Source organism: Bubalus bubalis, chromosome 20 (genome assembly GCF_019923935.1).
Source record: "Bubalus bubalis isolate 160015118507 breed Murrah chromosome 20, NDDB_SH_1, whole genome shotgun sequence".
Taxonomy (NCBI): Eukaryota; Metazoa; Chordata; class Mammalia; order Artiodactyla; family Bovidae; genus Bubalus; species Bubalus bubalis.
In genome coordinates, this window is record NC_059176.1 from 48372623 (window position 1) to 48397220 (window position 24598).

The 24598-nt window shown below is 43.5% G+C and overlaps 2 protein-coding genes and 2 non-coding genes across 19 annotated transcripts in view; 2 read left to right on the top strand and 2 right to left on the bottom strand.

The window, feature by feature from the left end:
• Positions 1–24155, top strand: part of RCCD1 (RCC1 domain containing 1) — a 37672-nt gene extending 13517 nt beyond the window's left edge. Inside the window, exon 8 of the mRNA XM_044933216.1 lies at positions 24023–24155. Within this exon, the coding sequence (XP_044789151.1) occupies positions 24023–24085 (63 nt within the window). The 3' untranslated portion in view covers positions 24086–24155. The remainder of the gene's footprint in view (positions 1–24022) is intronic.
• Positions 711–23745, bottom strand: PRC1 (protein regulator of cytokinesis 1). Of its 16 annotated transcripts, none has more exons than XM_025271771.2 (15): positions 23587–23745; positions 16434–16566; positions 15960–16082; positions 14336–14569; positions 13572–13742; positions 12988–13137; positions 11945–12092; positions 11020–11156; positions 8093–8188; positions 6826–6972; positions 6519–6626; positions 5172–5282; positions 4000–4099; positions 3556–3597; positions 711–1273 (listed from the first exon to the last, which is right to left on the bottom strand). In XM_025271771.2, the coding sequence occupies exons 1-14, from the start codon at positions 23595–23597 to the stop codon at positions 3578–3580; spliced, it is 1689 nt and encodes a 562-aa protein (XP_025127556.2). In that variant the 5' UTR covers positions 23598–23745; the 3' UTR covers positions 711–1273; positions 3556–3577. The 16 variants fall into 16 exon arrangements, with proteins under 16 accessions (XP_025127556.2, XP_044789140.1, XP_025127552.2 ...); XM_044933205.1 differs by having other exon boundaries at positions 3556–3594; positions 3923–4099; XM_025271767.2 differs by having other exon boundaries at positions 711–1341; positions 3556–3594; positions 3923–4099.
• LOC112581046 lies at positions 10049–10155 on the bottom strand. Its single transcript, XR_003105487.2, has one exon. It is a non-coding gene; the product is annotated as a U6 spliceosomal RNA (small nuclear RNA).
• On the top strand, positions 12536–12608 carry TRNAG-CCC. The gene has a single exon. It is a non-coding gene; the product is annotated as a tRNA-Gly (tRNA).
• Positions 24156–24598: the final 443 nt, after the last annotated feature.

Sequence of the window (24598 nt, forward strand, 5' to 3'; positions counted from 1 at the left end):
AGTTAACATTACCTGATTTTAAGAATTCATATAAATCCTCGTAGTCATTAGGACAGACAGATCAGTGGAACAGAAACTTCGAGGAGAAAGTTTAGCTTTTCAGCTAATGGTGCTGGACAACTGGGTACTGTATGAAAAAGAATGAACTCAACAGGTGCTTCACCAGAGACGATAAGAATGATCACAGAGAAGCATGTGAAAAGATGTTAAACAGAATTTTTTTTAAAAAAATGTTAAACACCATCATTAGGAAAATTCACATTACAACCACATTGAGATACCATTTCACAGCTACTAAAATGGCTAAAATCATAAAGACCATACCAAGTGTCACAGAAGATGTGAAGAAACTGGAACCTTAATACATCATGAGAATGTGAAATAAGCCAACCACTTTGGAAATCAGACTGGCAGTTTCTTAAAAAGGTAAACATACACCTACCATATGTAAGATCCAGCCATTTTACCCTAGGTATTTACCCAAAAGAAAATACAGCTGTACACAGAGACTAGCAATGAAAACTTGGGAGTTAGGCTTTTTATTTCTCTCAGGAAACTTTTTCTCAGGACAAGAGATGCTCTTAATTTAGAAACACTCAAAGTAAAAATCATGCTCCTGACTAAAAATTTCTTGTATGTTCTTTTAGTTGTTTTTCAGACAAAAACCAACCAAAAAGTGATTGGGAAACAATGAAAACACCACTACAATATATGTTTCTGAAATATAAGTATACATTTTAATTTAAGAATATATTTTAAAATCAGTACATGTATACGCATGACTAACAGACCAAATCCACACCTGTAAGCTTCCAAGAACCATTCACTGTGCTGACAGTAGCAGGGTACAGGCAGAGGAAGAATAAATAACAGTGCTTCAGGGGGCGCAGTAGTGATCCATAGGGTAGGTGAAGGAGGAGCCTCATCGTGGACGCTACGGCAGGAACAACTACCCAGGACTGATGTGCAAAGTTCCAGGTCTCCATGACAGGAACAGGAACAGCCCAACCCACCAGACAGCCTCCCTACTTGGCTACCAAGTGCAGAGGGTAGAGGGACTCAGGCACAGGGGCGCAGGGATGGGGGAACTGGACCCAGAAGTTCGGACAAGCACGTGTGTTCACACACCACCCCCGACCCACAGCATCACCCCACATGACAAAACTACACGACTGAACAAAGGCGCTCCCAGCCTCCCTGTCACCTCTTTGGCAGTGAGTCAGGCCATCCCAACTTCTGACACACAGACATCTTCATCAGGAGGAAGGCTGTCCTGTGTGGTGGGGACAGGCCTTTAGGTGAGAGCAAAGCTATTGAAGCTGTAGCGTTAATTGAACATCCCTAAACAAAAAAGATGTTAATTGCTAATTATAAGTGTACAGACAAAAAACTGCTTCATGTCCCATACCCCAAGGATGGACACAGTCATTTTCCTACTCAAAGGTGAAATATAACAAGCCCTTGATCATGCTTCGGCAAGTACAGTTATGGGACAGGAAAAGAAATTAAGTTCCATATGCTAAAATTTACACTTACTGCTATGAACTAAGTTTTAATGTATTTCTTGAGTCAAAACCAAATGTCTGAAGACGCACTAAGCTTATGACTTTCATCTGTAACTCATTCACTTCTCTAAGTTAGACTCATGGTAATGGAACATGTCCAGGCTTTCAAGCATCTAAACTGAAGAAATATTAAAGCCACCCTGTATAATTAGGCACAGAAGACTTCAGAGGGGTGACTGATCAGGGCTTCTCAGGACTGGATGTTGGTTGAATTGAGGATGCGGGAAGCAGCATCAGATTTGGAAGCCTTTGAAAGTTCGCGCTGTTGAAAAATAAATAACATCAATGGCAGTACTGCCCCCTCTCATGCATGCCCTGCCCTGGTGAGTAAGCACGAGTGAATGTCAGCACATGGCCCTCTGAGGGCATTTCTCTAAGATGGTGGGCCCTAGCCCAGCACAGGCTGTGTTAGGAATCCAAGGGAAGGGAATGCTTAGTCACAGATTAAGCAGGTGCGTATATGCCCCTTGATCGCTTTCCTCAGGCAGTCCATTTTGTTAAAACCTCACAGGAGAGAAATCCCTTAGACTTCACCAAGTACCCTGAGTTGTCAAGCTAGATAGGCAACAAACTTTGTTCTTTTGAGCCCTTTATGAAACAACGGGCCAGACTGTATATCTACCAATCCCTGGGGCTGAGGGCCTGTTAACCTGCTGGTGATTTCATCTCGTGCTGGAGCACATGGTACTGAAGCAGAAGACAAAGCATGGCTGGCCAGTGAGAAAGGACAGGTGTTAGTAGAGGTTAGTCTACTGGCTTCAGTGCTGCCTGGTGGAGCCCACAGCCACACCAGCCCAAACCAGGAGAGCCTTCCTGACTGAGCCAAAGACAGCTATGTGTAAGCACTAAGTGGATGAAGCGGGGCTGGCTGAGCAAACAGGAAGGAGAAAGCTGGACTTTGTGGCCCGCAGTCAGCAGGCCACAGTGACAAGTACCCACTTCTGTAGGTAGAACCACAACAGTCAAGTACTCGATAGGGACTTCTCTGGTAGATCAGTGGTGAAGACAGCTTGAGGTTCAATCCCTGGTTGGGGAACTAAGATCCTACATGCCACACAGCATAGCCAAAATAATAATAAAACAACTCTTTAAAAAAAAAAAGTAACTTGACAAAAGTCAAAGAATATAAAGCGAGCTTCAGAGCTCAAAATGAGCTGTAGCCTTGGGCAGCTGTCACATTCTCCATTACCGCAGCAAGACAGTTGATGCCCTAGGCTTTCACTCAATATCCCCCACAATGGTGAAGGACGGCCTCGCCTCTCAATAGTTAGATACTCAGGGAAGAAGGAACACATCACTAAGGAGAGGGCACTGCAGTTAAGTGTTGGTAAATGTGAAGTAGGTTACTAGGAGCTGAAGAGCATTGTGGGGAAAAAATAACTTTCTTCCAGTGCCTCCTATGTGCTTTAGCAGCTCAGTGTGGTAGAAATAGGCAAAGGCAAAGAAATGAGCATGGGCTAGCCCAGAGCAGACAGAAAGTTGGCAGTGCAGCTCTGAGGGGTTAGTAAGACATATACTCCAGGAAATAATCAGCACACAGGCCAAAAACCTTATAGGCAGCACACAGCTGGGGCTCCCCTCCCCACGTGATAGGGCCTTTCCTTTCTAGCACACTGGAGGCCCTTAATGTCACAACTGGGGAGGGTGGGAATTCTCTGTTGTGAAATAACAGGATAAAAAAACTTTGCCTAACTTTATATGGGGCTGAGAATCCAAGTCTGAACAAGTTAATCAGCAGGTTAGTCTGTTTAGTCAGTCTGCTGGGAACTTAACCCAGATATTTGCTATTTTTAGAATTAGGGATTTAGTATTAGTATTTAGTATTTCTGTATTAGGGATTCCTGCTTCCTTTGTAAAAAAAAAAAATCTTATGATAGTACAGCTGAGATTATTGGTTAGTGCAGCCCTGTGCCCACATGGGAATGAAGCCAGCAGATGACAGATCAGCTTGGAAAAGGGACATGGGACATGCAGGGGTTGCCATACAGACCTGAAGCCCAACAGTGGAGCTGTCAGAGAGGGACGGATCCTTCTAAGAACAAAGAATTAAGACAATTACCAAGACTCCACCAAGAGAGCACCAGGGCAGTGATTAGAAAGGTTACCTCCTGCAGCCAGGGAATGGTATTTCTTAAGCAGAAGGATCCAGGTTAAATGTCTGGTTGCTGCTGCCATCTTTCTTCCTATATACCACCCTTAAACCACCCCCACTTCATGCCATGGTCATGTCAGGAAAGGGATTCTCAGCCTCCAAAGATCCGTCCGAACTAACAGCCTGGGTGCCCCTGGGGAGATACCCCCTCTGCCCCAACTGTGTGCTCCCCAGGGACTGGTAGATACTAGAAAAGGTGAATTACCGCAAACTCAGAATAGGTGCTGGCAACAGAATTAATGCTGAAGTTGCGCCGTGGGGGGGCCGAGTCAGGGTACCCACCGCTGAGGATGCTGCCATTGAGTTCCAGGTTCTCCTTGTTGGCTCCATGCTTGACGGCACGGGGTGTTTTTTTCCCCGAACAGGTGGAAGTGATGACTGGCTGTAGAGAAAAGAAAGATCCTTCAATGTATCACCCTTATAATGACTACACATACACAAATTATCAAAGGCTGACAGAGACCGTCTTTATTCATGTGTCTGTAATCCTATTCTTCTGGTTTAACAAATACAAATTCCTAAAGATCTGCAGAACCCTTATCTTGAGCATAGTCTGTAGAATACTTGAAAGACCGAACACGTTTTAGCACATACTCCTCAGCTCTCTCCTGGGGTGAGAGTTCCTGTCTGCACCTAGTCGTCCAGTGTCACTGGGCTGGAACCCACATGCAGGGACCTCACACAGGAGCAACAAAGACCAGGCTTTCAACGGAGACTTCAGTTTCCCAGCCATCCCAGTGCTTCCCACAACACTAGTCAGGGCTCAGGATGACCATTCTCTCCTCTTCTCTCATTTAGTCTTTGAGAGACTAGTTAGCTTCCATCTGTTAACTCTCAGCATCTCAATGATAATCAGATGCAAGGACCTTAGAAACTGGAACAAGTAGGTGGGGCCTTGTGTGGCTGACCCACACTGACTCCTTTATGTCAGCTCCACCTTAGGCCTGCAGTCCCACCCTCTCCCGGTCCTGCATGACTGACCTTCAATCTACGCACAAGGAATGTGCCCAAGCCAGACAAAGTCCCTATCAAGTCTGACCCTTGCCTTCACCTGATATGAAAACTGAAGAATGCCTTTTGCTGAGGCAGGTGATTGGTGGTCTCGAGACCCTGGGAGAAGGAAAACTGCACACTGCCTATCAGTACAGACGCGCTGCTCCTAGATGTGTCCTACAGATGTGTCTACATTTTAAGCCTTGGCCTCTGTACCCCTTTCAGTGCTTGAGTGCAGATGCAAATGCCTCTGGGTCACTGTCCGCAGATCCTGCCTGTATGTAAATTACCCATAGTAAACTTCATAATTGCACTTTATGAAGCTACCTGCTTTGTTTTTCGGTCTCAAAGCTCCTTCTCAGTCCAGAGGATAGTATTCAGTATCTCTGCCTCCCAACAGACCCTGGAGTGCATAGGCTGGGCCGGTGTTGCAGATGTGCTTGTACACAGAGCATACTGACCTTGCTGCCAGAAGGTGGAAGTCGAGACACAGGAGAGCGGTAGACTGTCCCCGAAAAGACAGGCCGAATGCTGCTGTTGGCCGTAGCATTGGACATGGTGGTAGTGTTCAGCTAGAACAAGACACAAGATTACTGACGTGAGACAACGTGCTGAGTAACCCATTCTTACACTACAAAGGAGTGAGGACGGGAAGCAGTCTAGAAAAGTGTTCAGTGTTCCATCCAGCAGGTGGAACTGTAAAATGGGACAACCATTTTGTTTCGCAAAGTTAAACAGGCAACTATCCTAAGACCCAGACATGTCACTCTTGGGTATTTACCCAAGAGAAATAAAAGCATATATCCATACAAAGACTTACACATAAATATTTACAGGAGCTTTATTTGTAGTAGCCAGAAAACTAGAAATAAGCTAAATATCCATCAACACAGGCAACTAGATAAGCAAATCATGGTATATACATCCAGTGGAATACTGTTCAACAATAAAGAGTAACCTACTGACATAACACAGATGAAAAAAATCAGACACAGAAGTATACACACTGTGTGATTCTATTTCTACAAAATGTTAGAAAATGCAAACTAATCAATAGTAACAGAGCGAACAAAGCTGTAGTTGCCAGGAGCTGGGGGGGATGGGTAAAGAAAGCAAAGAGAATATAAAAGGGCAAAAGGAAACTTTGGGTGTGATGGGTAAAAATTTATAACATGTTCTAAAAATTTCATCACATTATTTTCCTAATAAAAAATTAAGTACCTAATATCAAACAATAGGGAACTAGTTTAATGACAGAATGTCAAAAAAATAGAATATACCAGCTAATAATGAGCATATTTAAAGAAAGTTTAATTCTCTGAAAAAGCAGAAATCAAAATTATATATGTGATCTCTATTTTATGAAAATACACTATTTTAAAAACCTTTTTATAAAAGCAGGAAAAACACCAAATATTCTCATTGGTGCTTCTGGAGTTATACACTATAGGTGATTTTTTAAAAAACATTTTATATGTTATAAAGTATGAGTTGAGGAGCAAAGAGGAAAATAGCACTCCATTTATTAAAGAAAAGGTTTAAAAAAAAAAAAAAGAAGGATGGAAGGAAGGAAAAGACAGACTCCCCGGTTTCCTGCTCTAGAGGTTAAGGAGCATTAGCTATTCTATTTGCCAAGCGTGAAAGTCTTCCTTCACACAGTGCCATGGTCACTTGTTGGAATTACAGAATGAACCTCTGAAGGTTTTCATCATTACAGACTGTTGGCAGCTGCTGGCACCCTGAGTTTAATCCGGGACTCAACATCTGACACACATTAGAGCCCAGCAGCTCAGGCAGCTCCGCGTTACCTTGCGCACTTTGCCTGGAGTGCTGGGTGTCGGTCCTCGCCGCTTGGGTGTTCGCGGAGTACTGCCGTAGAGCATCTCTGTCTCTGTCTGCTTCTTGTTCTTTAGTTGCTATGTGAAAGTCAGGGGCAAGAGTGATAAATCCCAGAAGGAAAACAGCTCTGGGATGGGGGCAGAGGAAGGGCCAAAAATACAATGCTAAAAAGAGCTGCCATGAGCTGCGACTTCTTTAGCCAACCTAGAGCCCTGGAAGAGACTGTGGGCCGCTCCCTCATTGCTCTTCCCCAATTCCCAAGTTGGGTTCACTTACTCGTTCCTGCTTGGCTCTCTCTTTCTCCAGTTGGTGCATCTCCCACTGTTCTGCTACATACTCCATGAATTTCTGCCCATTCACCACAAATGCCTTTGAATGCTCCCTTTCCCACATTTCAATCCTTGCTTTCAACTCCTCTTCCAACTGAGACCAGAAACAAGGACATGTTAATTACATCAAATCTTTGCTGTGAAACCTAAAAGAAATGATTCTCCCAAAGAACGCCTCTTACCCCCTCAGAGTATCATTAGCCTGACTTCAGGTAGCTGGACCCATATGGGAACAGGCCGGAGTGGCCAGAAATCAGTCTGAGCATGGTTCATTCATAATACACTTGAAGGTGGGAAAAAGTGAGAACCCAGAGCCTGCCCACTAAAGTTCTGGTGCCAGAAGCTGGAGGCAGCACTGGGGGAACCTGCAACATTAAGCAGGCAGTGTTCACAGAGCAGCACTAGCTGGGCTGCAGCCTGGGATCCACCCTTTAGTGGCTTGGAAGAGGTGGGCAAGGTACTTAAGTGCTTAGTCCCTCAGTTTGCTCATCTGTAAAAATGGAAATAATAATACCAACCTCTTAAGGATGTTGTGACGATTAAGTGAATTAATAAATGGAAAGCACTCTAAGACAGTATCTGGCACTTAATTCAATAACTGTTAACTATTATTATTAAAATACAGAACAGTAATGAAGTCCAAAGCACTTTCTCAAAAGGTCACCTTGTGTTATGGGCTCTATTGTGCCCCCTGCCAAATTCATATGCTGATGTCCTAATCCCCAGTACCTCAGAACATGACTTTATTTTAACACAGATGTAATTAAGTTAAAATGAGGTCATAAGGGCGTGTCCTAATCCAACATGACTGCAGCTTTGTAAGAAAATTTAAACACACACACATACAATAGGAGGACTGTGTGGAGATTCAGGGAGAAGATAACTGTGTGGAGGCAGGAAGGAAGCCTCGGAAAACCAGCCCTGCTGACACCTTGATCTCAGACTTCTAGCCTCCAGGACTGAGAAGATGAATTTCTGTTGTTTAAGCCACCCAGTCTCTGGTACTCTGTTGTGGCAGTCCTAAAAACATAATAAAACTTGATATTCAGTTATCAAGGAATACTTGATACCAGCAGAGCCAGCATGTACTTACTCTCCTTGCCTAACCTTTGGAAGAGAATATAGTTTGGGGGCAAAATGATTCAAAGCAAGGGATCTACAAAAAGTGAGATATTTTGTAGCCACGCAGCAAACATTCTCAGCAACAGTATTACCTTAGGGAGTGTTTTTTGGAGCTTGGCTCTCTGCTTTTCCTCTTTTAGAAGATTTCCTCCACGATTTGTAAATCGACTTGGATCTGAAGCTTTTCTCTGTGAAAAACATTTTAATTAGAGTAAATGCCTGACAGTCAGTCACTTCTGCTAGAATCCATGCTCTCATAAATGGATGCATACTTGTAAGGAGACTTCGAGTTTTCATCCCCACCCACTCTGAGCAGTGAGACATGGTGGCTTTCTAAGGCAGGGAGTGGGGTGTGACTACTCCCAGGGAGATGCAAGGTCATACACTGGGGTGCAGGAAAACTACTGTTTCCTTTTCCATCTAAAAAGTAAGACAGGCTTTCATATTTACTGCACAATGTCACTGGCTCCTTCCTTGGTTCAGAGGTCACCAAAGGGAAATGGGGGGTGCAGGGGGACAAGCAGGAGGTCTACACTCAGAGGGCTTGCTGGTGACTCCCCAACTTGCCCACTCCCACTGTATTAAGACAACACAGCTTAAATGTGCTCAGTGAAAGGGTTTACAGATCATGTGATTTTTATTAAATTAACCTTCACAAAATGGACAAAAAAATATAAAACGTTAGGCTTCTTATTCTTTTTAACTTTTCTGTTTTTAGTTACGTTCTACAATATATCAGAATAGTAATGTAAGTTTATAATTTATAAATACAAATTAGGTGAATACACTAAAAAATGGGGCAGATAATCAAAAAAGTTTAGAAACAGTCTTGACAATTTGGGGACCAAACTGGTAAATTCTATTTCCTTTCCAGGCTGTTTGATTAGTAACTTTCTATAAGCATATCTAAAAGGAATGGTAATTAGTTTCTTGTTTTTCCTTAAACATTGGCATGTAAACAAGGGTTGCATATTTGGTTCTTTATTAGCTTTATATATATATATTTTTAAATTATAGTTGATTTACAATATTATATAAGTTTCAGGTGTACAACACAGTGATTCACAATTTGTAAAGGTCATACTTCATTTATAGTTATTATAAAATATTGGCTATGCTCTACAGTGTTCCATGCTGTACAATGTATCCCAGTGGCTTAGTTATTTTATAGTTGTACTTCTTGGAGAAGGCAATGGCACTCCACTCCAGTACTCTTGCCTGGAAAATCCCATGGATGGAGGAGCCTAGTGGGCTGCAGTCCATGGGGTCGCTAAGAGGCGGACACGACTGAGCGACTTCACTTTCACTTTTCACTTTCATGCACTGGAGAAGGAAATGGCAACCCACTCCAGTGTTCTTGCCTGGAGAATCCCAGGGACAGGGGAGCCTGGTGGGCTGCCGTCTCTGGGGTCACACAGAGTCGGACACGACTGAAGTGACTTAGCAGCAGCAGCAGTAGTTGTACTTCTTAATCCCCTACCCCTGAATAGTCCCAGTTTCCCCCTCCCCACTGGTAACCATTAGTTTGTTTCTATGTCTGTGAGTCCGTTTTTTTGTTATATGTATTAGTTTATTTTCTAGATTCCACATATGAGTGGTGTCTTACAGTAGTTGTCTTTTTCTCTGAGTTATTTTACTAAGCGTAATACCCTATAGGTCCATCCAAGTTGTTGCCAGTGGCAAAATATTCTTTTTTATGGTTGAGCTCTTGACTTTCATTCCTCCTCCTCCTTGCTTTCTACCAGAAGAAAGGAGGAATGGAGGCCTAGAACACCTGCTTTTAAACAGCTGTGCGATCTCACGCAGTTTTCTCTACTTCTGTTTTTTTTGGGGGGTAAATGGTTTTAATGTTTAACAGCAGGCCAGCTGTGGAGGACAAGACCCCCCAAGGCCCCAGCCCTTCTCCCATGATGGCCTGTGACCTGTGTGTGCCGGCCAGCCCCATGCCTGCCCTGACCCTGCGGCCCACCAGTCCCAGGGAGGGTGGGAGAGGAAAGTGGGGAGCCGGGAGTTCAGCCTGGAGAGTTCAGGGAAGCAAACACAGGGACAAAAATATGGAACGCTTCATGAATTTGCGTGTCATCCTTGCGCAGGGGCCATGCTAATCTTCTCTGTATCATTCCAATTTTAGTATATGTGCTGCCGAAGCGAGCACAGTTTTCTCTACTTCTGAGTCCTACTTTCCTGCCTATATACTTGGAGTTAAACTCTGGATTTGCTAAAGGGCTGTTCCAGCTCTAACAGGACTGGTTGGACCTGAGAATAAATCTCATGAATTTCATGCCTGAGGTGCCTCACTTGCCTCAACCCGATCCCAGCTCTGAACTCTAAAATGCTCTAAGGGAACCTATTTATGCTGTCTATCAGAACAAAAGAAATACAGAGTACACAAATGTGCCCCAATAACCAGGCAATTTTCTAAGATAATAGCAAAAGTTTGAACAGTACAGAATGTTAGTTACCTGCCCCTACATCCACTCTTCTCTCCTTCCTTAGAAACAGACCCTGGATTTACCTATGGTAGCAGTTCTCCCAGCCTCGCCAGTAGCTGGTGTGGCATTTAAGTGGAGGTGCTATGAAGAGAGCCTGGGAAAGGCTCTCAGAGGGTTGGGGGCAGTGCCTTTTGCGCTCCCGCCTTCACACGCTGTGTGAAACGCTGTGGTGGGAGCTCCAGAACCACCGTGGACCTGAGCTTAGACCCACCCCTTAGTGGTGGAGGAGCTATGAACTGGAGAAGCCTGGGACCCCCCTGACTATGGAATGGCCATACCTGCCTTGCACTGTCTACCTCTAGACTTCCTTTATGCAAGAAACTTCAGCCTTATTGAAGGAATTAATTTGGGGTTTTTCTCTTACATGTTTCTAAGCTTGACAAATACAGATGGGTTAGCAATAAATTACAGATGTAATGATGAAACCTGGTAAACAGCAAAGGAAACAGGCTCTGACTCCACGCAGAGGATGCTTTCTTAACACTACACTGTACTCTAAGGAAAACAGACAAAAACTAGGGCAGTACCTCAAATTCTAAGAAAAGCCTCCAGCTCTCTTCCCACTTCTGGACACCTTCAAAGAGTTCTTTGTGAACCTCATAGTAGTTTCTTAACCGCACGATCTCGGCATCATGGAGCTGGAGCAGATTTTCTGTGTAGTCCTCTGCAAGATACAGGCCCAGTAGTTTTAAGAAATCCCTCCAGTGTTTAGTATCCCAATTCACTAATCACTCATCCCCTAAAATGGAAGCAGAGTTTTCTCCCTTAGAGTAAAGGCGATACGTGAGTGACTGTACGCTACAGATAATAAAAGCTGGGTTTGTCACCATCAGCCGGAAGGACTGGAGACTGACTAAGGTGTAGAATAATATGACTAAGATTCTCAAAACTTCTGTTATCTTTTGCCTTGTCTTAGGTTTCTTTCATATTCTTTCTTTTCATGCTGCCCAATAGAGGGCTGAGTCACAGAAAATGTCCAGAAATGTGGAATTCAGTAAAGACAGCAGCATCTTTATATTCAGTTCAGACCAGAATTCCACTGGGCCCTTGGGGGCATACTCCTGGGCTCAAAAGTGGGCTCTGCCGTTGACCTGCTGTGTGTCTCTGGGTTAAGCTGTGCAACATTTATGTGCCTCAGTGTCCTTCCTCATCCCTTAACATGAGTATTAAGTGAGATAATCCTGTCAAGAGTCTGACTTTGCACCTGGCAGCAGAGTAAGCACCTGATAAACCTGAGCTTCACACCTACAGGCAGTCCACAGAGTTATGCTGCTTCAGAGATCCCTCATTTCCCAATAGCATTTGCAAATGCTTATTTGAACAGGAATGGCAATTTATGCTGAATGGCTTGGAATTTATGCCTCTGTTCCAAAGGAAATACTTCCCAGTGAATGTCTGCACTTGTAAAACACAAGTGAGCAGCCACATGAAGAGTGACACTTCTATACGAACCAGAGTAGTAAGCAGCGAAAGCCTGTCTCTGCTCCTGGCTGTAAAAACACTTGTCCCAGTACTGAGCCACCTCCACTCGGATTGCCTCAATCACTTTCTTCATGTTTTGCATTTTCAGTTCTTCCAACCGATCCACTTCTAATTGCAGCTAAAACAAAAACACCTGTTAAAAGTGCTTGTCATATTTGTATATTTATGTAAATTTGCAAAATATTTCCCCCCTTTTTAATAAAGTGAAGTGAAAGTTGCTCAGTTGCGTCCATCTCTTTGCGACCCCATGGACTACAGTCCATGGAATTCTCCAGGCCAGAATACTGGAGTGGGTAGCCTTTCCCTTTTCCAGGGGATCTTCCCAACCCAGGGATAGAACCCAGGTCTCCCACATTGTAGGCAGATTCTTTACCAGCTGAGCTACAAGGAAAGCCCTTTTTAATAAAATTACAACACAAAACCACAGTGGCAAGTCAACACTCTATAACAATGATATCCTAGGAGCCAGAAATCTAAGAAACATACACAAAAAATAACAGATGATCAGGCTACTGCCACCCTTTTCTGATGCTTGTCTTAAAAACAGGCTCACTCAAGATTTTCTTGATGGTCTAGTGGCTAAGACTCTGCACTCCCAATGCAGGAGGCCCAGGTTCAATCCCTGGTCAGGGAACTAGATCCTGCATGCAACTAAGACCTGATGCAGCCAAATAAATAAATGTTAAAAAAAGAAAGAAAAAAACAGGTTCACGCAAGGCAGAAGCTGGTAAAGACATCAGTGAGTGCTCATGCTCAGTTGTTCAGTGGTCTGCGACTCTTTGCGACTCCATGGACTACGTAGCCCGCCAGGCTCCTCTGTCCGTGGGATTTCCCAGGCAAGAATACCAGACTGGGTTGCCACTTCCTATCCCAGGGGATCTTCCTGACCCAGGGATTGAACCCACGTCTCCTGCACTGGCAGGTGGATTCTTTACCACTGAGCCACTAGGGAAGTCCCAGAGATATCACACTTGACACCAAAAAGCTGACCCAGTGCCCTTAGGGTTCCTTACCGCTTTCCGGACCTTGGCCTTCGACCCAGTCATAACCGTGGCCACAGCTTCTCTTTCTTCTGCAGGTATTTGCAACCTATCCCAGAGCTCTCGTATCTGAGCACGCAGCCCCTCACACACTGCTTCATTTTGTGATTTTCGCACTTCCAGCTGTAGCAAGGAAAGCCAGTGGTTACAGCAATGACAGCAGCAGAGAGAAAGGCCTCTGGCTTCCCACAAAGATACATCTTTACCCCCAGGGAGAAGAAGTCCTTCCACAAGACTGTGAAGAGCTTTTTCATGACTTCTGAAAACAAACTATAAGGCTGTCATTATGGTAGTAGGGTCTCAGATCTCCAAAATTAGGATTTAAATTTCATGCTTAGTTAAATTTTAACTAATTCAAATATCTTAGTTTTTCACCCAAATCCTGAATTTCATATTCTTAGAACTACATATAAATTAAGGTTTTTGTTTAAAAAAAAATATTCAAGGTTGTATTTCATACAATACTCTCTTTATCTTAAAGGAAAAAACCGCAAGTTTTTTTTTCCCAAATTGCTGGATACTGTGGAGATCCCAGGCCATAATCTGAGCAACATTACCTGCCGGAGCAACTTCTGTAATGTTGCAATATTTTCCAGAGATAAACAGAAGGCTTCTTCATCTTCACACACCACGTCTCTTTCAAAGCTTGTGTCTGGCGTGTGCTCTAATTCCTCCATACACAGTATGATCTGTCTCTTTATGTTAACAAACTCCTCACGCCTAGATGCCTATGAAAGAAGATGATTATAAGATACCTGGAGGAAAGTCAAATGACTTTTAGGACATATGAATGTTGACATAAAGCTATGACAAACCTAGACAGAATATTAAAAAACAAAGATATCACTTTGTTGACAAAGGTCCATATAATCAAAGCTATGGTCTTTCCAGTAGTCATGTACGGGTATGAGAGTTGGACTATAAAGAAGGATGAGCACCGAAGAATTGATGCTTTTACACTGTGGTGCTGGAGAAGACTCTTGGGACTGCAAGATCAAACTACTCAATCCTAAAGGAAATCAGTCCTGAATATTCATTGGAAGGACTGATGCTGAAACTGAAGCTCCTAATATTTTGGCCACTTGATGCAAAGAGCCGATTCATTGGAAAAGACCCTGATTCTGGGAAAAATTGAAGGCAGGAGGAGAAGGGGGCGACAGAATGAGAAGGTTACACAGCATCACTGATTCAATGAACATGAATTTGAACAAACTGCAGGAGATACTGCAGGACAGGGAAGCCTGGCGTGCTGCAGTCCATGGGGTCACAAAGAGTTACATGCTACTTGGCAAACTGAACAGAAACACCAATGTTAGCATACCTTTGTTTCCCTCAAAGTTGCCACGTGTTGTCTAAACTGGTTCAGCTCTTCTAAGCTGGGAACTGAGGTGCTGTCGATTTCATAATGGGGCATGCAAAGAATTTCACACAGTTCTTGATCTTGTTCTTGAAGAATTTTCAGTTCTTGTTTTCTTTCCTTTTTCTGTTTTCTCCTCAGTTCCACCTGAGTGCGCAAATCCTTTTCTAGTTGCAAGATGGTTGTCTCTCCTTCTTCCTGTAGGAGACAATGTACCACTGTTAAGGTGCCAAGTGGATTTCTTCAGAGGAGGAGAAAGACGATGAAAAAAAAAAAAGATTAGGATGACAGACTTTTAGTTAAACTTACAAATAAGTTAACAAATAAGTTAACTTATTTGTTAACCTAACGGAATATGGCACAGAGAGGGCCCCCTAACAAGGTTCCCCAATAAGGAAAGGTGCCAGGGCAATTTTACCAGAGGTAAAAATGGTTGAAAACCTTGCTTTGAGTTAGCTATGGTTATTTAGCTCCTAACTAAATGTTTATCCCAATAATCCTAAGAACATCACTTAACCATCCCAATAATCGAAGGTTATCACTTAACCAATAAAAATCCATTTTATACTCCTTGCTCTACTCCTGATAAGCAGAAGAAAAAAGTGGCAGTTATATGTCCTATAAATTTTATTCAACATTAAACTAGGAACTGTCATATAATGTAAGGGAGATGTACTACTGAATACCTAACTTCTCATCCAATTTCATATCAAAAGTTTAAAAAAAAAAAAGACTAAAGAAGGAATCTCAAAAAACAACAAAATCTGTAAAGCAATTATCCTTCAATTAAAAAATAAAAAAAAAAAGGAATCTCGGTTCAAAATCAATGATATTTATGCCATTTGTGTTGATGTCCGAGTCTGCCTGATTGCTCACGGCTACAAGATATTAATTATCCTTAACTCTTACAGATGAGCATCCCTGGGTTTGACCTCACTCTCCAGATATTCCTACTATGGAAACATTTCTTCTCACGTGGCCACTCTGGCTGGTTCAGTGGTGTGCAGCTTTCAAGTATGAAAAAATCCACAAAGGCAGGTTTTGGGGGTAACTTTCCCTTATATCACTCATCGCTTTTGTTTCTTAAGTAGCTCTTCACCTTCATGCATTGGAGAAGGAAATGGCAACCCACTCCAGTGTTCTTGCCTGGAGAATCCCAGGGACGGGGGAGCGTGGTGGGCTACCGTCTATGGGGTCGCACAGAGTCAGACACAACTGAAGCGACTTAGCAGCAGCAGCAGCTCTCTTCATTTTCTTTCAAAGAAAGAATGGAATGATATCATTTATTCCTCTTTTAACTAAGCTCAGAGTTAAAAAAAATTTTTATGTCCTACAAATTGATAGGAATAGGAAATTTGTTTTTGACTAAAACATTGCAACACTTAGGTGTTTCACCTCTCAACAGGGCAACTTATTTATATAAGTGAAAAAATGGCTTTGCTGGAACCAAGTAACTAGGCAACATGTTCCACCCATTTCTCATGTCCAGTATCAGCCCTACAAGGAAACTTTCCACCTGGAGCTCCAAATCAAAGTTCTTCCCTAAGTCTCAGACCCAAACAGGATCCCCTGACACCCTGCCACATACATGAAAAGGCTCGACATTTAACTCGCTGCACAGAGTGTTCAGCTCCTTTTGACAGACGGCTATGCTTTTGATAAGTCTTTCCTTCAGGCTTTCCTCTTCAGCAATCATCATATCCAGGAGGTCCTATGAGAGAGAAAACAGTCCTATAAAAGTTTTGGGTTTTCCCCCATTAGCGTCAAACAACAAATAACACCAAAAACCTCACAGTTTCAAATTTTTAAGAAAGGACTTAAAAAAAAAACAGGACTTCCCTGGTGGTCCAGTGGTTAAGACTCCATACTACCAGCGCAGAGGACCCAGGTTCAATCCTTGGTCCAGGAACTAGGATCCCCATGGCTTGGCCAAAACAAACATGCAAACAAAACCACGAGGAGCCTGTGACACCCTAGCGTCGCTTCTATATGCTATTTTAGATGAGACACCAACATCCTTATCCCTGTCCCACCGCAGAGAGGCCAGTGCTACTAAACTCACCTTGATGTGCTTCTTTACAACCTCAGTTCTTTGTAACCGCTGGTCCTCTGGAATGCCAATCAATTCCCATATTTCCCGAAGGTGATTCAGGGCTTTCTGGAGACATACTATGGACTCCTCTGCCAGCACCTCACTAAAAAGCAAAAGAGAAGCCAGCTACATGAGCCACTGCCTCCAGTCTAAAAACTGTATTTACAGAAACTAAAACTAGTTTCTCAAGTGGGCTCAGGCTAAAAAAATTGGAAACAAGCATTCAACTTAATTTATCTTTAACTACTCCCCTATCCTCCTCCCAACAAACACCACAACCCTGGCAAAGCAAAATCCAGTATCATGTTACATTGTAGAAATTCAGTCTTACACTGTGTAAATTCAATCTTTTGAATAATACTCAGAATCTGGACTTCAATCGATGATTCTATCTATGGCAGTATAGTACGGAAAAACAGACAAAAATGCCAGCTCCTCTAAAACAGCTGGAAGTTTATTGCAAATTTGTTATTCATCCTTTTCCCTTCCAGTTTTATTAAGCTATAATTAATATACAGCACTGCATAAGTTTAAGGTATACAGCACAATGACTTGATTTACATACATCATGAAGTGTTATCACAATAAGTTTAGTAAACATCTATCATTTCATATAGGTGAAATATTAAAGAAATTTAAAAATTATTTTTCTTATGACTAGAACTCAGTATTACTCTTTAACAACTTTCATAAATAACATAGAGTGGTGCCAATTATATTGATCATGTTGTACATTACATCCCTATTACTTATCTTAAAACTGATTTATCTGGACTTCTGTGGTGGTCCATTGGTTAAAAATCTGATTGCCAATTCAGGGGAGATGGGTTTGGTCCCTGCTCTGGAAGGATTCCACATGCCATGGGGCAACTGAGTCTGTGCACCACAACCACTGAGCCCACGCACCCAGAGCCCACACTTGCAACAGAGGAGCCACTGCAGTGAGAAGTCTGTGCACTGCAATTAGAGAGTAGCCCTCGCTCACAGCAACTAGAGAAAGCCCACGTAGCAACAAAGACCCAATATACCCAAAAATACATTAATGAAATACAAATTTTTTAAAATCCTGACTTATCTTATAACCTTCTGACTGCCCTCATCCAATTCTTCCTTCCCCCTACCCCCAGACTGGTAAGCTAAAACTAATCTCTTTTTCTCTGAATTTGCTTGTTTCTGAAATGTAATTGACCTATCAGTTCAGTTCAGTTGCTCAGTCGTGTCCGACTCTTTGCGACCCCATGAATCGCAGCACGCCAGGCCTCCCTGTCCATCACCAACTCCCGGAGTTCACTCAGACTCACGTCCATCAAGTCAGTGATGCCATCCAGCCATCTCATCCTTTGTCATCCCCTTCTCCTCCTGCCCCCAATCCCTCCCAGCATCAGAGTCTTTTCCAATGAGTCAACTCTTTGCATGAGGTGGCCAAAGTACTGGAGTTTCAGCTTTAGCATCATTCCTGCCAAAGAAATCCCAGGGCTGATCTCCTTCAGAATGGACTGGTTGGATCTCCTTGCAGTCCAAGGGACTCTCCAGAGTCTTCTCCAACACCACAGTTCAAAAGCATCAATTCTTCAGAGCTCAGCTTTCTTCACAGTCCAACTCTCACATCCATACATGACCCCTGGAAAAACCATAGCCTTGACTAGACGGACCTTTGTTGGCAAAGTAATGTCTCTGCTTTTGAATATGCTATCTAGGTTGGTCATAACTTTCCTTCCAAGGAGTAAGCGTCTTTTAATTTCATGGCTGCAGTCACCATCTGCAGTGATTTTGGAGCCCCCAAAAATCAAGTCTGACACTGTTCCCACTGTATCCCCATCTATTTGCCATGAAGTGGTAGGACCGGATGCCATGATCTTTGTTTTCTGAATGTTGAGCTTTAAGCCAACTTTTTCACTCTCTACTTTCACTTTCATCAAGAGGCTTTTGAGTTCCTCTTCACTTTCTGCCATAAGGGTGGTGTCATCTGCATAGGTGATTGATATTTCTCCTGGCAATCTTGATTCCAGCTTGTGTTTCTTCCAGTCCGGCGTTTCTCATGATGTACTCTGCATATAAGTTAAACAAGCAGGGTGACAATATACAGCCTTGACGTACTCCTTTTCCTACTTGGAACCAGTCTGTTGTTCCATGTCCAGTTCTAACTGTTGCTTCCTGACCTGCATACAGATTTCTCAAGAGGCAGGTCAGGTGGTCTGGTATTCCCATCTCTTTCAGAATTTTCCACAGTTTATTGTGATCCACACAGTCAAAGGCTTTGGCATAGTCAATAAAGCAGAAATAGATGTTTTTCTGGAACTCTCTGGCTTTTCCCATGATCCAGTGGATGTTGGCAATTTGATCTCTGGTTCCTCTGCCTTTTCTAAAACCAGCTTGAACATCAGGAAGTTCATGGTTCACATATTGCTGAAGCCTGGCTTGGAGAATTTTGAGCACTACTTTACTAGCATGTGAGATGAGTGCAATTGTGTGGTAGTTTGAGCATTTTGGCATTGCCTTTCTTTGGGATTGGAATGAAAACTGACCTTTTCCAGTCCTGTGGCCACTGCTGAGTTTTCCAATTTGCTGGCATACTGAGTGCAGCACTTTCACAGCATCATCTTTCAGGATTTGAAATAGCTCTACTGGAATTCCATCACCTCCACTAGCTTTGTTCATAGTGATGCTTCCTAAGGCCCATCTGACTTCACATTCCAGGATGTCTGACTCTGGCTCTAGCACTATGTTAGCTGCTGCTAGAGCACACAGTGAATATTAGTGAACACATTTCTATACATTTCAAACTGATCACCAGCATAAGTCTAGCTACAATAGGTCACCATACAAGATATTACCTAGTTCTTGACTACATTCTGCACACTATCCATTTCATACCTGTAACTCATTTATTTTGTAACTGGAAGTTTGTATTTTTCTTTTTTTTAATTTGGCTGCACTGGGTCTGTGTTGCTGTGGGATCTTCATTGCTGCCTGCAGGATCTTTTCATTGTGGCATATGGGATCTCAGTTCCCTGACCAGGAATCAAACCCACATCCCCTGAATTGCAAGGCAGATTCTTAACCAATGGATGGCCAGGGAAGTCCCTGATAGTTCTATATTTAATTTTTTGAGGATCACCAACTGTTTTCCATAGTGGCTACTCCAATTTACATCCTCACCAACAGTGCACAAGGGTTCCCTTTTCCCAGTATCCTTGCCAATTCATGTTATCTGTTATCTTTAATAAAAGTGATTCTGACAGTTGTGAGGTGAATATCTCATTGTGTTTCTGATCTGCATTTCCCTTTCGATTAGTGATGTTAAGCATCTTTTCATGTGCCTGTTGACCATCTGTATGTCTTCCTTGGAAAAATGTCTATTCAGATCCTCTACCCATTTTTAGTTAAGGGTGTTTGTTTTCTTAATGTTGAGTTGTGTACATTCTTTGTATATTTTGGATATTAACCCCTGATCAGTGTTGATGAGTATATAGAAAAGCCAGAAGTTTTATACACTACTGGTTGGAGTGAATTAGTACACCACCTTGAGACTGTTGGCAGTATCTGCTACAGGTAAACTCTGGATGTGTTTTGCTACCAGTCAGCCAGGAGGCCTGGAACAAGTCACTGAAGCTCTTCTGTGCAAGAAATGAGGCTAGAGGCCCTCACTGGCCCCCTCTCTGTTACAGTATATTCAGGGGTTCTGAATCACCAGCCTAGATCTCCATGAACATCAGTTTCTCCATAGTTTTAATATATTTATTTCCAAGACATTTTTCTAGCCAAGAAATCCCAATGTGAAGGTTTCCTGTTCTAGTTGCAGAAAAGCTTTTGCACAGATACTAGTTGCCTATACCATATGGCAATCAATACACACATAATGAAGAGTTTTTAAAAGAATTTACTGGGACTTCCTTGGTGGTCCAGTGGTTAAGAATCTGCCTGCCAACGCAGGGGACATGGGTTCGATTCCTGCTCTGGGAAGATTCCACATGCCTGGGGCAACTAAGCCCGTGCGCCACCACCACTGAGCCCATGCTCTAGAGCCTGTGCTGTGCAACAAGAGAAGACACTGCAATGAGAAGTCCAGGCACCGTGTACACCGCAACTAGAGAAACAGCCACAAAGACCCAGCACAGCCAAAAATTAATTAATTAAAAAAAATGAAAAGAAAACCTACAGAATGGGAGAAAATATTTGCAAATGATGTGACAGACAAGGGCTTAATCTCCAAAATACACAAACAGCTCATACAACAATAAAAAAATGAGGAACAACCCAATCAAAAATGCACAGAAGACCTTAATAGACATTTACCCAAAGAAGACATACAGATGGCCAGTAGGCACATGAAAAGATTCTCAGCAACACTAATTAGTAGAGAAATGCAAATCAAAACCTGGTCAGAACAGCCATCATTAAAAGTCTACAAATAACAAATGCTGGAGAAGGTGTGAAGAGAACCCTCCTACCCCACTGGAGGGAATGTAAGTTGGTGCTGCCTCTATGGGAAACAGTTTGGAGGTTCCTCAAAAAAAAAAAAAAAAAAAAAATGGAGTTGCCATATGATCCAGCAATTCTACTCCTGGGCACATACCCAGACTAAACTATAATTTGAAGATACATGCATCTAGTGTTCACAGCACTGCTATTTACAATAATGGGAAACAACCTAAATGTCCATCAACAGACGAATGGATAAAGAAGGTCTGGTGTGTATATATATTATATACATACATATATATGTGTGTGTGTATATATATACACATTGTATATATATACAATGGAATATTACTCAGCCATAAAAAAGAAAATAATGCCATTTGCAGCAACACAAATGGACCTAGAGAGATTATCATAAGTAAAGTAAATCAGAAAGACAAATACCACATGCTATCAAGAATCTTGGAGAAGGCAGTAGCACCCCACTCCAGTCTGGAAAATCCCATGGATGGAGGAGCCTGGTAGGCTGCAGGCCATGGGGTCGCTAAGAGTTGGAAACGACTGAGCGACTTCACTTTCACTTTCATGCATTGGAGAAGGAAATGGCACCCCACTCCAGTGTTCTTGCCTGGAGAATCCCAGGGACGGGGGAGCCTGGTGGGCTGCCGTCTATAGGGTCGCACAGAGTCGGACACGACTGAAGCGACTTAGCAGCAGCATCAAGAATCTAAAATATGACACACGACAGACTCAAAGATATAGAGAACATATTTGCAGTTGCCAAGGGAGAAGAAAGGATTGGGAGTTTGGGATTAGCAGATTCAAATTATATAGCACACAGAACTATATTCAATACCCTGGGAATAAACCTAATGGAAAAGAATATATGTATAACTGAATCACTTTGCTATACAGCAGAAATTAACACAACATTGTAAATCAATTGTATTTCAATAAAACTTTAAAAGTAAATTAAAAGCATAAAAAATGTAAAAAAAATTATCATGGTACAATTAGGTACTGCCTTGCTAATTGGTTTCAGGTAATTCCTGAAAAGGTGCAAATTTGAGATTTTTTTCTTATACTACATCATTTGAAAAACTGAGAGGGCTTACAAGAATATCATTCAAGAATACAGAGGTTGAAAGGGGCCAATTTTTCCACTCTGGAGACTCTTAAGTCACTAGCCCAGAAGATATCCTAAATGGCCCTTTAAATGATTTCCTACCTTCTGGCAGCATTCCAGTGATCTACCTCCTATTTTTTTTTTTTTCCTAAATAGCCCTCTAGAAAAGTTTGTTAAGCTCCTCTGTACAACCTGCTTCAGAAATCAAGCCAATAGTTAATTCAGTGACCATTCTGATAACCATATTTTTCAGGCATATTTCTCATAGTCTTCTTTACATATGAATACTTGAAACCAGATTACCTGAAATTCTGGTTTTGTTAGCATAGTAATTCCAGTTGTTAGATCTGTCAGGCTGGAACCAAAGTTAATTGATAACTTTTCCTTCCCCATCATTCACTTTCTTGAAAGCAGTAGATGCCTGAACAATCCAAAAACTGCTAATGGACTTGGGAGTAAGAGTCTTCTGTAAAATGTCATTTAAAATTTTACCGGTCTTCAGAATGTGTCACTAGCTGAAACACACAGCAGCTTAACTGTGCTCTCTTTTAAATAAGAAGTTATTTGTCATCCAAACCTGACACCCAACATTTGTTTTCCAGTGGTACCAGTGATTTGTACTCCATTCCCATTCTCCCAAGGACAAGCATTTGAAAAAGAACTTTCAGAATCAGTAACCATGGAAGGAAGAACCTTACAAAGCCATACATTAACCAGTTTGACCAATAACTACGAATTATTTAATAATGAATTATCACAATGGTTCATTCACTACTTTCAGAAAATAAGGTTAACATCTGTATCACTTTTAACTTAAAAATCCTAGCCCTGGCATTGTTTTCATTTTAGTGATGAGCAAACTGACATTCAACATCATTGCCCAAAGTTACAAGGCCGGTAAGAGGCGGAGTGATGAGTCTGGTCGCAATTTCAATTCGGACACCCCTTCCCGCCCACCCTCCTTTTCCCGCAATGCCTGAAAAGTTGCTAAAACGACTGGACGAGTATTCCTTAATTGGGAGTTTTCTGAACTTGCAAGAAAACCAAGCTATGTTTCCAATTCGAGTAAAGTATTAACACTGCAACCCTGAGACACTGAAATGCAACGCTAAATTTAAAACTTGACAGTTTTACTGAAACCCTAACCACAAAAAACTCAGGACATACATAAAACAAGCCGTCGGTTCCAATAAGCAGCACCTGAGACGCTAGGCGGGCGGAGAGGGTGGGGCTCTCGGACTCCAGCTCCGACGCCGCGGGCCCGACCGCCCTCCCCACCCCGCCGCTGATCCCGGGCACCTGAGCTCGGCCCGCTCGGGGCGGCTGGACCTGCGGGGGCCGGAGGCCGCTGGGGAAAGGGTGCGTCAGGTCTGGCCTCCCCGCCGCCAGCGGCCCGCGGCCCTCGCGCTGGCTCACAGCTTCCCAGCGGAGCCCGGCCGCTCCCGGCCTCACTCGGGCGCGGCTGATAGGACGCCCCGACCCCGGGTGGAGGGCGGCCCCTCGGACCCCGCACCGCCCCGCACCCAGAAGGGGAGTCGCTCCCTCCCGCGCCCCCTCCACGCCCCCCACATGCACCTTCTCCTCATGACGGACGCTCCAAGCGGGCGGGCGTCGAGGCCCCCCGACCTTCTCCACGCGGGCCGATCGCAGCAACCCCCGGCAAGCACCAGCGGCGTCCCTCCAAATCGCAGCTGCGCGAGCCGTTAGCCCTCGACAGAATTTCAAACCGAACCGGAGGCGGTAAAAGCCCCACGATTGGTGCCCCGTCCCGTCGCTCCTCGAGAAGCCCCGCCCTCTCCCCGCCCACCGGCGCGCCGCGGTTTGGGGCGGGGGCGCTTGCGGACTGGGCGCGGTTTTCAAAGTGCGCGTCTCCGCCTAGAGACCGCCGAGTCTCCTGGTCTCCTTGGCTTGGTGCGTTTAAAACGCCTTGCCGCCCTCGGCCGGCGAGGTGACGAGAGCAGGAGTCACGGAAAAGCCTGGCGCCTTAATAATGTTTCCCTTGCTCTTTCAGGCAGCAGTCCTGAAGATCGAGCTTTGGTGGCCGTTTCCCCAGATGGAGGAAAGCAGGACCTAAAGGGGAGAGGGAGGGACCTTGGACCTTGCTCTCCGGACTGTGCTTTTCTAGTGATCTCATTTAATCTTCTCAACCATCCTGCTTTTGTTGTTGTTCATTGGAGAAAGAAATGGCAACCCACTCCAGTGTTCTTACCTAGAGAATCCCAGGGACGGGGGAGCCTGGTGGGCTGCCGTCTATGGGGTCGCAAAGAGTCGGACATGACTGAAGCGACTTAGCAGCAGCAGCAGTCTCTAAGTAGTGTACGACTCTGCGACCCCAATGGACTGTGGCCTGCCAGGCTTCTCTGTACATGGGATCCAACCTGCCTCTCCAGCATTGGCAGGCGGATCCGTTACCACTGAACCACCTGGGAAGCCCAACCATCCTGCTAGGTAAACACCACCGTTCTACAGAAGGAAGTATCTCTAAAAGGTTTGTGATTTCCCAGGTAACGATTGGTATATAAATGAGATTACCTGGATCGTGGTTTTCTTTAAAACTACATGGGTTTATATACTTGTCCTGTGAAAA

What these genes read in the sequence shown, in the direction of transcription:
- PRC1 (XM_025271765.2), bottom strand. An exon ending in TTGTAAAGAAGCACATCAAG is followed by an intron (nt 16,083 to 16,433) that starts GTGAGTTTAGTA and finishes TCTCTCTCATAG; the next exon opens with GACCTCCTGGATATGATGAT. An exon ending in CAACTTTGAGGGAAACAAAG is followed by an intron (nt 13,743 to 14,335) that starts GTATGCTAACAT and finishes CTTCTTTCATAG; the next exon opens with GCATCTAGGCGTGAGGAGTT.